The sequence below is a fragment of the Trypanosoma cruzi genome, genomic scaffold (assembly GCF_000209065.1).
Source record: "Trypanosoma cruzi strain CL Brener 1047053516569 genomic scaffold, whole genome shotgun sequence".
Classification (NCBI taxonomy): Eukaryota; Euglenozoa; class Kinetoplastea; order Trypanosomatida; family Trypanosomatidae; genus Trypanosoma; species Trypanosoma cruzi.
The window spans coordinates 171,186-183,778 of NW_001849511.1; the positions used below are offsets into that span (position 1 = coordinate 171,186).

The 12,593-nt window shown below is 50.4% G+C and overlaps 8 protein-coding genes across 8 annotated transcripts, besides 10 other annotated features; all 8 read right to left on the reverse strand.

Moving 5' to 3' along the window:
* Nucleotides 1-431, reverse strand: Tc00.1047053507949.4 (cytidine triphosphate synthase, putative; the record flags this gene model as incomplete). Its single annotated transcript, XM_812077.1, has 1 exon — nucleotides 1-431. A coding segment is annotated over one exon (431 nt), but the record flags the coding sequence as incomplete, so codon positions are not given.
* Nucleotides 1-8,138: a sequence feature (heterozygous, non-Esmeraldo-like haplotype).
* On the reverse strand, nucleotides 1,558-3,021 carry Tc00.1047053507949.10 (chaperone DnaJ protein, putative; the record flags this gene model as incomplete). Its single annotated transcript, XM_812061.1, has 1 exon — nucleotides 1,558-3,021. The coding sequence occupies one exon, from the start codon at nucleotides 3,019-3,021 to the stop codon at nucleotides 1,558-1,560; it is 1,464 nt and encodes a 487-aa protein (XP_817154.1).
* Nucleotides 3,455-4,156, reverse strand: Tc00.1047053507949.20 (hypothetical protein, conserved; the record flags this gene model as incomplete). The annotated part of the gene is made up of 1 exon (XM_812062.1): nucleotides 3,455-4,156. One exon carries the CDS (start codon nucleotides 4,154-4,156, stop codon nucleotides 3,455-3,457), a length of 702 nt encoding a protein of 233 aa, XP_817155.1.
* Nucleotides 4,699-4,732: a microsatellite.
* Nucleotides 4,773-5,207, reverse strand: Tc00.1047053507949.29 (hypothetical protein, conserved; the record flags this gene model as incomplete). The annotated part of the gene is made up of 1 exon (XM_812078.1): nucleotides 4,773-5,207. One exon carries the CDS (start codon nucleotides 5,205-5,207, stop codon nucleotides 4,773-4,775), a length of 435 nt encoding a protein of 144 aa, XP_817171.1.
* Tc00.1047053507949.40 (hypothetical protein, conserved) lies at nucleotides 5,683-7,995 on the reverse strand (the record flags this gene model as incomplete). The annotated part of the gene is made up of 1 exon (XM_812063.1): nucleotides 5,683-7,995. The coding sequence occupies one exon, from the start codon at nucleotides 7,993-7,995 to the stop codon at nucleotides 5,683-5,685; it is 2,313 nt and encodes a 770-aa protein (XP_817156.1).
* Nucleotides 6,114-6,135: a microsatellite.
* Nucleotides 8,081-8,158: a sequence feature (A-rich).
* Nucleotides 8,139-8,846: a sequence feature (areas merged during assembly that could not be assigned to a particular haplotype. This can correspond to areas where the two haplotypes were merged or to regions with more than two copies in the genome that were merged during assembly.).
* On the reverse strand, nucleotides 8,427-9,716 carry Tc00.1047053507949.50 (hypothetical protein, conserved; the record flags this gene model as incomplete). The annotated part of the gene is made up of 1 exon (XM_812064.1): nucleotides 8,427-9,716. One exon carries the CDS (start codon nucleotides 9,714-9,716, stop codon nucleotides 8,427-8,429), a length of 1,290 nt encoding a protein of 429 aa, XP_817157.1.
* Nucleotides 8,847-9,178: a sequence feature (heterozygous, Esmeraldo-like haplotype).
* Nucleotides 9,179-9,252: a sequence feature (areas merged during assembly that could not be assigned to a particular haplotype. This can correspond to areas where the two haplotypes were merged or to regions with more than two copies in the genome that were merged during assembly.).
* Nucleotides 9,253-12,593: part of a sequence feature (heterozygous, non-Esmeraldo-like haplotype) that runs on past the window's edge.
* Nucleotides 9,743-9,767: a microsatellite.
* Nucleotides 10,026-11,303, reverse strand: Tc00.1047053507949.60 (hypothetical protein, conserved; the record flags this gene model as incomplete). The annotated part of the gene is made up of 1 exon (XM_812065.1): nucleotides 10,026-11,303. The coding sequence occupies one exon, from the start codon at nucleotides 11,301-11,303 to the stop codon at nucleotides 10,026-10,028; it is 1,278 nt and encodes a 425-aa protein (XP_817158.1).
* Nucleotides 11,868-11,939: a sequence feature (A-rich).
* On the reverse strand, nucleotides 12,160-12,402 carry Tc00.1047053507949.69 (hypothetical protein, conserved; the record flags this gene model as incomplete). Its single annotated transcript, XM_812075.1, has 1 exon — nucleotides 12,160-12,402. The coding sequence occupies one exon, from the start codon at nucleotides 12,400-12,402 to the stop codon at nucleotides 12,160-12,162; it is 243 nt and encodes an 80-aa protein (XP_817168.1).

Below are 12,593 nucleotides of genomic sequence, written 5' to 3' on the forward strand. Positions count from 1 at the left end.
AAGTGCGGCACTAACTGCACCGTCTTCCCCAAAAATCCACCGGCACGCTCCTTCTCAATGAGCTTCTGAAACACTTTACCGGTCGTAATGTTGTGATCACGCCCTAAAGAAACGGACATCCAGCGCTCATAATTACCCAAGTCGAGGTCTACTTCGCCTCCATCCTCAAGAACATACACCTCGCCGTGCTCGAAGGGGCTCATTAATCCTGCATCCATGTTGATGTAAGGGTCAATCTTAATGCTACACACACGGTAGCCCTGTGCGCGCAGCAGGGCCCCGGTCGCAGAGGTCGTAACACCTTTTCCAAGCGAACTGCAGACTCCGCCCGTTACAACAACAAACTTAATTCTGTCGTTGGAGTCAAGAAAACGCGTCGAGGGTGAGGGAAGGTAGTACGACGAACCTGTGGCCATGGACCTTGCGACCATTGTATCGTTACAAAAACAAACAAACAAACAGCCGGTTATTCTGTATCTAAGCGTCAGTATATGTCCTTAACACAACACAAGAAAAAGGAGATAGCACGCAACACACGACAAGAATGTGGGATTTCAAAAAACGAAAACTGTTCTGCCTGTAGTCCACGCACGCAAAAGCTCCCGGTATCGTGGGAATACAAAAACCAACAAAAAACTTTCATTCTATTCACTTCAACACAAAATCACAATTAATGGGAGCAGAAGACCCACAAATACACACACAGTGCTCCAAAGACCCACACAAATACCGCAGCCAACAGTGAGGCGCGATACAGCATTGGCTCTCGGGCACTTCAATTGGGACGGTCCCGCGAGCGTCAAAGCGTGGCATCCCACTCAACAGGCCCTTTCGGGAGCAGCCGCAGAGAAGAGGGGGAGGGGTGGGAGCGAGGAAGCGCCGATCATGCGGATGCTCTTCTGCATCAGTTTGCGTGCACGCTGCGCACGTCGGTGGAGGACAAGTACATCCAGTCTCTAATCACTGCGCAGCTGCAAGGCCAGCCCGCACGGCGGCGGGCAAAGGGAGGCAGGGGCGATACCTACAAGAAACGAGGGCGGAAACAGAAAGGGGGTGGGGTGCAGAAAGCAGGCAGTGAGAGCATCACGACAGTCGCACAAAGACACCCTTAGCAGGCACATCCAAACCAGCCAACACAGAAGGAATAACGGCGAGTGAAGACGCAACCGGGGCAAAACCCACCCAACAGGCACAGCACGGGGAAGTCGGCAGCGGTCGCCCGTCACAACACACCCACGTCTGTCGCGATCGTGCGCTCTCCTCCCCCCGGGTCACACGGCACGGCATCCACAAACCAACGGCGGCATAAGCCACAATGCCGGTGTGGAAATGACCTGCACTATCTTTTGACTAGCACCTTTATTTGCACAGAGTGCAGTTCCATTTACTCCAGCCGTGTGAGTATTCTTGGTGTTGTAATATGAACGTCGGCGTGAAAGGGTACTTTGGGCGGCTGGAAATAAAATTGAAGCACAGTTAAAAGTAAAACACATACAGTTTTTTTTGGGCATGCGATGCTGTCTGCAGGGCTGCATGCATCCACTGCTGTAATTATTATTATAGACTCGTCATCCAGTGTCGAAAGCGCTGCTTCAAAGATGCCGGTGTCTCCTGCTCCCCTTTTTCCCCGTTCTCCTGGTTGATTCCACCCTCCCCTTCGGCAGCGAAGCTCTCCAAGGCACACCTCTGCGCCCCTGTCAATTCCTCCCCCCTTGGGATAACCACCAGCAGGTGGACGTACAGATGGCCGCGCCGACGCTGTTGCTGGCAATGTTGCTGTTTTGGGTTCGCTGAGCCTTCACACGCCTCTAATTCGTTTTTTTCGGCGGCGTCGCTTTCGCCGTCAAGACAAACGCCCTGACCATCCATGGTCAGCCGTTGCCCATTTCTTACGCACGGAGGTATGCGTAGCGTTTGAGCTCCGTGCAGAGTTGGTACCGACACGACGCCTCCAAGCAGCGCTACAGAAAGCGGAATGGGCAACACCATGTGAAGATCAATTCCATCGCGATGAAAAAGACGGTGCTCTTGTACCAAAACCGTCACTATGAGATCCCCTGCGTTACCACCGCGTACCCCATCGTGTCCTTTACCCCGAAACCGCCTCACTGTCATCGTTGTTGTGCCCGGACGCACGTCTATAGGAACACTTACGGTATGCCCCCTTATAACACCAGCCCCTCCGCATCTCCCACATTTCGGTGGCGGTGCCACACCTTTTCCACCGCAGTACCCACACGAACGTTCGATATGATACGTGGCACTCGGCAAATGCGTGGAACCACGACCACGGCATTGTGGACATTTACGTGGCCTATTTAAAACCTGCCGACCGTCGCCGCTGCAATGAGAACAAGTGATATCCTTTTCATACACAGCTGACTTTGTGCAGCCAAGGATACTTTCATCAAAGGAGATCCGGAGCATAAAGTTAATGCCGTTCCCGTTTTGTGGGGTGCTGGATTCACGTGGCTGGTATGGATGTGCGTCCGCTGGGCTGCTGTAAACCCCTGTCGCGGACTGAAACGGTCCCGTAAAGTCACCAAAAGACCGCTGCGCACAGGAAGATAACAGCGACGATGAGGAAAAAGAAATTGCGTGGTCAACGAATTCAAACGACTGATGCTCAGGGTTGAAGTTTGCCGCTGTCTGACCGCCGTCGACATGGACGTGAAGGGTGGCGTCGGGTGAGACGCAGTGGTGACTCGCGTAGCGTGCACGAAACTGGTCATCGGAGAGTAGAGTGTACGCCCGCCGAAGATCGGCAAGCTTCGCCGCATCCTTCGCGTTACGCTGTGGGTCCTTAAGCTTCATTGCCTCCCGCAAGTAGCCCTGACGAAGTTCATCACGCGTACGATGGACGCGCTCCACCTCGCTTTCTTTTCCAAAGCCAAGCAGTGCAAAGAGCGACTCCACCTCGCGATCGTTACCTCGTTGGATGACATTAAAGTGACGACGAGGAATGGACTGTGCGTGCCGTTGCAAAAGCGGCAATAAAACAGCCAATGCAGACTGCCGCATTGCACTTCTAGCAACCCCTCACTTCTCCCCCCCCCCCCCCCCCCACACACACACACACAGACAGAAAAAAAAAAAAGAAGAAGAGAATAAAAGGCTATTGAATAAAAAAAGCAAAACGCAAACGGACAAAATTCAAAAGAAAATCAACAAAAATCCCAATGTACCTGCACTCAAACTTTAACATTTACCCTCCGTCAGGAAGGACACACATCTGAGAACATTCATTAGTAACTTATGTGTGAATAGAGACTTCTCCGTATTTCTCTATTCCAGCTTGACACCTCTTTTCTTTCTGCGCCTGCCTTGCCTGTCTTTTCTTCTTCACCGCCACCTCACCTCCCTTTCCTCCATGGCCCCCGCGCCGCAGCGCAACACGCCCCTCAACGTTTACACACGATGTTCCTTCCCTCATTTTGACTCTGGCCTGCACAACTCATCCCTCTTCGGCCGTGTCATCTAAATCGTACTCCACCTCGTCCACCTCCTCCCCCTCCCCATTGGCCAGAGTGTATAAGTCAATGTCCTGCTCGTCCTCTAAGGCTTCAAAAAGATCCCAGTCAGCGTTCTTGAGTGTGCCATCCCACAGCTGCCGACCCGTTAGTTTTGTGCTCTTCTTTTCGCTCAAAACCCGCTTCTGCAGCTTTTCCGCTATGTGTTTTTCACTCCATCCAGCAAAAAGCTCACGTGTGACGGCAGTTCCGATGCGTACTGTGGGATCTGGCGCGGCCGTAGATGCACTGGCAGCGGCTTTTGTCAACGCGTCCCCGCGTCGTTGCAGCTCCGCCTTTTCTTCCATTGCCGCATAATCTGTGAGGTACTCCTGGGCTTTCTGAAGGACAGAAATGACGCTGTGCATGCCGATCTGTTCCGCGCAAAGGTCCTCAATCTCTTTGGCAAGAGTCGCCGTCTGCATGCGACGATGTTTGGCAATGTGTTCCAGACGGACAGTGGGGGCAGCCGTCTCTGGGTATCCCTCTGAGTCATACACAATCGTCACGCGCAACTCCGGTGGGTCATCCGCCGTGGCGGTAAGAAGAACGGAGTACGTCGGTGGGTCCACACTAATGAGTTCATACGAGTCGTACATACCCTGCACCATGTCCATTTCCATGGACTGCATATCTGTCGCCGGCATGATTTGGATCCCTCCGCCTCCGCCTCCCTCTTCGTGGTTTCGCGTTATGGCCTTGCCGCAGCTGTTATTCCCCTGTTTCCGTTTTCGTCGATCTTCCTCCTTCACTATTGAAGACAAAAATATAGTACAAATTTTATATGAATCGAGATGAACAACTCAATTGTGCGGTGCAGTCAATCCGTCACTCCTCTCGCTGTTCGTCTTTGATTCCTTTTTTTTTTTTTTTGTTGTTGTCTTTTCCCTTTTAGAAGCCAACGATGTACCCACACACCCGCCCACGTATTTCTCGAGCTATGTACAAGAGAAATGGTGCAGGGGGAAAAAAAAAAGAGAAGTGGAGATAAGATATCCAGGACGCATGGACGTCATCACCATTACCAGTGATAATATTAGTAATAATGTCAGCAAGCAGAGAGCAAAAAAGAAGAAGAAAAAATATACACAAACAGAGACGGACAGATACAACAGAAAATTCAGTAAAAACAACAACAACGAAAAATGGGAGCAGAAGAAGAACAGACGCCTCTGTCCTGTTCATCGGAGTGTGTGTTTGCGTGTGTGTGTGTGTGTGTGTGTCCCCCCGCCTTCCTCCAAGATGTTTCCTTCCTCCATCTGTCTACTTCATCCTTGCGCGACCCGTAAGCCATGCCTCATCCCACTTATCCCGTTCGTCCAGGTAGTGTTGAAAGCTTCCTTTGGTGGCTGTCACTTCATATTTCAGCTTTGGGTTTCCCACAGGGATCCACAACATCATGTTCGTCTCCTCGTTACGCGCGTAGACCTTCAGACCACCCTTGATACTTGTCTCTTCCGTATGGGCGTCCATAACAGTGCCAATAAGTCGTACTGGGCGCGGGTTGTAGTCAAAGTTGCATGTTATTGGAGCGCCAAGGATCTGCTCCTTTGTGTGTTTCCACGGTTTCATGCGCCCTTGCTTGATTGCCTCCAACGCCAGCGATCGCTGAATACGGGCGATGGGGAGCCGTGAAAAAAAGGCATTTGCCCGCGCGACGAAGAAGTGACGGTGGGTGCGCTCACGTGTGTAGCCCATCCGGCTTCTCGGCCTATGGCTGTGAAGCGATTGGCCCTGCTGCTGTCAACGAAGACCTGTGCACTAAAAATGTATGTGCATACAAAAATAGAGGGAGGGAGAGAGAGAGAGAGGCAAAAAATAAAAATAAAAACAATCTGCACGCGCTGAGTAGCAGCAACAGCAGATGCAGAGAGAGACACACAAACAACACCTACCAAACATGCATCCGGAGAATGAGTTACAACAACCGAGCAGTCAAACTCCACTTCAGCGAAAAGAGAAAAAAAAAAAAGGAAGAAAAAAAGCCAAAAGAGGGTAAAGGCAATGTGTCCAAGAAATACGCCCAGTTGAAGCCCAAGAACAGCGCACACACGGACACAAAGACGGAGAAGAAAATCATGACAATTTCTTGTGGGGCAGCGGAGAACCCTCAACAAAAATCTAAAAACAAAAAAAAAAATGGACGGGCAACAAAATTTGGGAATAAATTTCGCTACAACTGAAACAAACGTGAAGCCGTGTAGTGTCCATTGACACGCCGGTCGTGGTCAAATTCTCCTTCCCAGACGTCACCATTGGCAAATATCAATTTCCCTCTTCCGTGCGCCGTACCGTACTCCCAGAACCCCTCATATGTGTATGCGTCTTGCTCCACGTACCGTCCTTCCCCATGAAAGAGCCCCTTGTAAAACTGTCCAATGTACACATTTCCATTGGCAAAACGATATGTACCACGACCCTGCAGCCGGCCGTTTTGAAAATTCCCCACGTACTCTTGACCCTCTGCGGCAAAGCGGTAGGTTCCAGCCCCATTTGGTTGATAATTCTCAACTTCACCAACATACACGTCGCCGTTTTCAAATCGAATACGGCACCTTCCAGAGCCATTATTAAAGTTCTTGGAATGTGCAGACGTCTGCTGCCTGTTGTTGTTGTTGTTGTTGTTTTCGCTACTGTTTTCATCTCTTATCCACTCCACGTGATCACCTGACGCAAGCGTGACGGCTCCAGAAGCCACAACAGCCCCATTTTTCTTAACACTCCCAGCAAAAACGCCATTGCAGTCAATTTCAACGACGGCATTTCCGTCAAGAACGCCCTGTTTGAACTCCCCTTTTCCCTTTAACCGCCTGGTTTGAAATGTCGCACTGCCCTCAAGCACATCATCACGCCATGTTCCCTCCACAGCAACGTGCGGGAGGGAGAGAGCCCCACTGCCGTTCCTCTTGTCACCGGACCACTCACCGTCAAAGAAATGCTTCTGCGCGATGTCGTAGAAAAAGGTGCCACGTCCTTGACGCTGTAAGAAAACTGGCGTCTTGCATTCCCCACCCGTCACATCCCCAACGTAAACGAGGGATGGACTGTATGTGATGCGCTCACGTCGCTGTTGCTTTTGTTCCTTTTGGCGCTTTTGTTGAAGAAAATCCTGACGTTCCTTGGAATTGCGGCTTTTGCAAGTTTCTTCCCTCCCCGACACGCCATGCCGGTTATTGTTGTCCTCGTCGCCTTCCTCGAGAAGGCGAAGATCGATAATTCGCTCCTTCTTTGGAGTTGTAGTGTGGTTTTTAACCGCTTTCTCCAAAAGAGATTCCGCGATGGCATCCTCAAAGGATAATACACGTTGACGCTCTTCCTGCGCCTGTTGCTCCAGCCGCGACTTGTTCTCAAAAAAGTTATCTAATTGTGCTGCCAGCTCCCGCTGCATCGCCTCCTCTTCGACCTTTGCCAGGAGTTCACGTTGGCGCTCAAGGACCCGCTTCTGCAACTCTAGCCGTTGCTGCTCCAGCCTTTTCCTCTCGGCCGCTAGCCTAGTGCGTTCCTCCTCCTCACGCCGCTGCGCCTCTTGAAGACGAGCCACCTGTTCGAGTGCGAGACGTTCCTTTTGCAGCGCCGCTGCCTTCTCCCGCTGCAACTCCTCATGGGCCTCTAGAAACAGACGCTGCCTTTCATCATAGACATCTTTTTCAAGAGAATTATGCTGCTGCTCCTGCTGGCATTGCCCAGATTCTTCTAAATTCCCGACTTCTTTTGCAGGCTGGCCACCCTTTTTAAATCCACTCCCTTTTGAGGCTGCCACGCATTCCGATATCTGTGAAGGTATTTTATTGTCTAAAGAAGACGTCATCTTTGTGGTCGCCGTGTTCGGATCGGAAAAAGCAGGACGCCCGTGATTCACGCGGCTTCCTTCAGCTTCTCCGTAGGAGGAAGTGACTGGATCATTACCGTCATGCTCCTTTTGTTGTTGCTGTTGCGCCCGCTTGGCGCGCCACACCGCCAATCTCTCGCGCACCGGCGACGCGTGCCCTTTGCCGTTGCCGTCGCTATTCTCGTTATTGAGGATTTCAGCAACTGACGCAGTGGGTGTTTTTTTTTGAACCGTCTCTGTCGGCTTTTGCGTCTCTGCTTGACTCATCGCCTTCTCGATGCTCTGCCGCATGACGGCGCGGCGAACCGTAGCCGCTTCGTGACTCTTTTCATCCGTCGTCCCAAATTTCACGTGCTTCTGCGCTGCTGAGGCCGATTCGACGGAGCCGACGGTCCGCATGACTTCCTCCGCGCCACCGCCTGCCTCTGTGCCGTCGGATGCGAGGGACGGCAGCACCCACAATGACCTCCCGGTTGCGTCGTTGTGAAAATACACCGTGTTGTTGTGCTCCCTCGACACGCAGTAGCTCCACACGTGCTGCGGCGGTGGGTCTGGCAGCATCTCCTCTGGGGCGTATAAATCTCGAGGGCCCCGAGCAAAGTGTCGGTACCGCGTCTTTTGGCCCACGAGTATCACCTCCGGTACTGTCATCGACATCGTTGACGGTGCGTTCCCTTTCCTGCTGCACAACACCGCGGAACACGCAGCCCCACTCGTCGCCGCGTAAACAAAACACAGGCACAGAAAAGAAAAAAAAAAGAGAGGAAGAAAACACGCCATAAAGAATAATAAAGCAAAGGAAAACAAACAAGCAAAAAAATGAGCAGACGGCAGTAATGCATTTAAATAAGAAAAAACGTGACAAGGTATAGTGGGAAAATTTAACTAAAAACAACAGCAACAAAACCTCCCACCCACCCTCCCTCTCACATTTGAGCTCAGTACTCATCCATCCGTGACTGAGAGCAAGGGCATTTACACACACACACACACACAGGTGCCTCTTTCTGTTGTTTTTTTCCCCTTCTCCCTCAATGAATGTATGAAAAAACAACAACACACAAACAGTCAACGGAAAAACACACCACTTATGCGGGTCCATGTCGCTTTGAGGCCCAACGTACCACCTTCGTCCCAAGAAGTTTTCGGTATGTACTCGGAAAGTCAGGGGCGCCAGACTTAATATCCATCTTCGCAAACATGCCGGAAAACTTCCGCACAAATCGTTCGCGCTCCAATGCTCGCGCTGCCTCTGGTTGCTCCATCTTAAACTTTGCCAAACGTTCATAGTACAACGCTTGATGCGAAAGCTGCTTCTTCTCATTTTCCTGTAAAGGTCTCGTGTACGAAAGACCGAGGTCACGGGCAACTTCAGAGCGGGAGCGGCCCGTTTCGACGCAGCCGTTGAGTCCACGAGGGTCAAGAACATCTGCGAGGTTCGTGGATATGGCTAAGCCTGCATTCCAGTCATATTTCCAGTACGCACCTTGCCGGTACGTAACCAAATTGGAGGGCTGAAGAACATCCTGTACATCATGATCACGGATGATTTCCCAATACTTCTTAAAGTCTACTTTTCGCAGTTTGCGAAGTGCATGACTCAGTTTTTTTTCTGTGTTCGCTAGTACAGCCTTGATGATATTATTATGGGGATTCGTTAGCAGGTGGTTGCGCAGCACACGGCACTTAAGGGCGCGCTTCACCGCCAAAACCGCGGGGCTTGTCGTGTCAAAGTCGTGTTCTGCATATCGCTCCATGTACATGGCCTCCTGCGCAAATTGCTTTTCCTGAATCGACATCATTTCCTTTGAGAGGGCCTTTTTCATTTCTTCACCATAGCCCTCCAACATCTCATCCGGGATGCTAAAACGATTCCCGTACGCGTGTCTTCGCGTGGGATATTTTTTGTACCAAAACGGAAAACCCTTCGGCTGGCCATCAAGCTGACGTAATGCAGATGCAAGGAGAGGGTGCTCCTGCTCAAACTTCATCTGTCTTGTTTCTGGAATGTTTATGCCGTACAACATCTGTTCTTGCCGCTTCTTCTGCACCGGCGTTAAATCCGTGAACACGGCGCCGTGGAGGTTCTTGAGTGCACGCCGCTGTGGCATGCCTGGCGTGGGCGGCTCTGGGTTCATGCGCCACGGGTACCAAAGCCAAATGGAAGGGTGCTCCATCTCACCAATTGCCTTCTTCAGGGCACTGTGGCTGCGCCGACGCAGTTTGCCGCGTCCTTTTACCACTTCTCCATCAACGGTCTCAATGGCGATCTTCTCCGCTTTCTTGAAATTCCTGGTCTTCGAGAAACTTGTCTTCAGGTCCGGCGCCTTTGATTTTTGGCGATATTTCCGCAAAAGGAAGGCAGTCCGCCCAAACATCACAGCTCAGTCTCTCTTTGTGCCTTTAATAATAATAATGATAATAATAATTGACGTCTACCCCCCTTTTTCGTTCCACGCTCGTTACCGCTCCGTTTTGCTACCGCTGAGAATGTAAACTTGTGAAAAGAGCAGCCCGACTGCCGCCTCCTATTGCCGTTTCCACGTGCCAAGAAAAGAAAAGGAAAAAGGAAGAATGTATCGCCCCTTTTCATGAAAGCAACAATATGTGAGTCCAAGGCAACAACAACAAAAAGAAAAGCCAAAGTTGATGAAAGGAAGTAGACATATAATAATCGATGGAGCGTGTTAGCATGTGGATTTACTCCGTTCTCGCAACATTGTCGAGCTCACATCCACACAAAAGTCCTCTTTTCGAATGGAAATGAGCATTGACTCCACTTCCGCTGGCACCTCAATGCTTGTCAAGTCTTCCCACACCGCGTCCTTTCCACCTGAAGCACGGCCAGCAACCACAAAGTAACCGCCTTGCTCTCGAATAAATTGCATTGCACGTAGCATTGCTTCCCTTGAATTGTCATAATACTTTGGATCAAGAATACGCTTCATAGTGTCTATCCCCACGATAAATCCATGTCCCGGAAACAACAGAGCCTTCTCTGTGAAGAGACGAGCCCTTGTCACAGCCACACGCGCCCCACGCTGTAAAAATTGTTGTACCCTTTTCTTAAGCTCCACATCAGAGTCTATAATTCCTTTGTCTGCATTGTCCACCGCAATCTCATACGTCACCCGGACATTGCTGGCATCGGGCACATTCCAAGACGGCGATGATATGTCTGTGCTTTTGCTATTTAATTTCCCTTTCATGGTTGCCATCGCTCGCACTGCCGCTCTCGCCAGCTCTGTATGACCCCAATGCAACGGACGAAATGAACCTGGAAACAATAAAGCTTTCCATGAATTTTCAGTTTTTACCGCAAAAGACGTCTCTGCCACGTATGGCACAAAATCCGCACGCAGCTCCCCATAAGTATTGAAAACAAGAAACTTTATCTCACCCTGAAGGAGGCTTCTTAGCGGAGAGTCTGGCAAAATGTAGGAAAGCCTCTTCGGCTCCACCACAAACGATATTTCAAATGGCACTTTTGCACACTCTGCCAGGGCTTTGAACAGAAGCAATGTCACCTGTTCCTCCTGCTCGGCGCGTGCGAGATGCCCCGGCAGTTCCATGGCAAACTCCACCACCTGCCGCTGAGACCACGCTGCCACAAAGGCGCAATCTTTACCGTGTCTTATGCGATCTGTTTGCACAGCGGAGGTGGATCCAATGCCAACAAGCGTTCCGTCGTCATCACCATTACTGTACTCAACCGCGCGGTGATATGCATGTTGGGCCATCTGGCGCGCCACTGTCGCTGAAACCATCTTTGGTGGCCGGTCATCCAACATCTGCAAGGCGGCGGCCATCGCGTAAGGCACACGAGCATCAAGAAGAGTACGTGAGCATCCCGCGACACTGGTGAGTTGGGCGATGACGGAACTCCCGGCTCCCATGACATACAACACACACCGCAGCGGTGAGGCGTGAATGGCCTCAATAAAGCCATGTGGAAGAATTGCCATTGCTGCTGTCCAAACAGTCAAGAGCAGAAAAAAAGAAAAGAGACAAAAAACCAAAGATGCGAAGGTGCTCCCCCCAAAAAAAGAGTAGAAGAAGTGGGCATGTTTAGTCAGCAAGCAGATCACCCGCCATTTGCCTCTGTTTTCGTTTTTCTTTTCTTTCTTGGCATCTTTGCACTCTTAACCGAGATGTATCCAAATGGAACACGTTTTTGGGTCCCACAAGCCCAAGACAGCACTGTGAGAAAAGAAAAAGAAAGAAACAAAAATATAAGTTCTGACGGCCTTATATCACAAACACACAAGACGCAAACTCTCTCAGTTCGTACTGTGCTCTGCCGGAAAGGCACGCCTTGTATACAGGACTTTCATGTCTACCCCTGCCATACGACACTGCGGGCACTGAAATGGCGTACCCGTCGCATCCGGCCGTGGGAGCATCAGCGGCAAGAAGCAGTTCGCACAGACACACTGAGGCAAAGACACCATTCGACCAGTATCCGTGCTTGTCTGCTGCTGCTGCTGTGCTGGCAGCCTGTTTATCATCGCTAAATACACCTAAAGTAGAAACACAAAAAGAAAAAGAAGGAATAAAGCCAAAGTGAAAACAAACAACCAACGACAAATAACAGAAATAAATCGTTGTGCGAGGTCAGACAGAGAAAAATCGATGTGTGGGAGAGTAACTGCCTGCCTGCAAGAAGGGATAGGGACACGAATAACATCTTTATGGTACGAAAACAACAACAACAACGCACAAACGCACACATACACAAAAGAAAACACACACAAAAAAAGAGCAAAATAATTCAAGAAATATATCCCAAAATATCGTCACAATCTTCCTTCATTCTCTTTTTTAAATTGTGTCGTATGTCGTGGGCTGTGTGCGTAGCTTGTAAAAAACAGTGGACGAGCCCGTGCGATGTACGCAGTGAGTACACATGAGCTGCGACGACTGAGTGAGGGCCACAACACGGGTGCAGTTGGCACAAGTATAAAGTGTCATGCTTTCACGCGCGTTTTCTGTGGTATCGCCAATACCAGTTTCCTCCAAAGACTTGACATCCTTCTGTTCCTCCTTGACCGAAAACGAGAGCATGAAGGTGACCGGCTGTTGTGTAAAAGCCTTTCCTTACCCCAATCCTGCTGCCACAGCCCCCCTCCCCTCCAGCAAAAAAAGAACAAAAAGAGAGAGAGAGAGAGATGCTTACAATATAAATATACACACACACACTTTACACACGTGCACAAGCAAGAAAAAACGAAGTAAAAGAATTGCAGTGAAAGAAA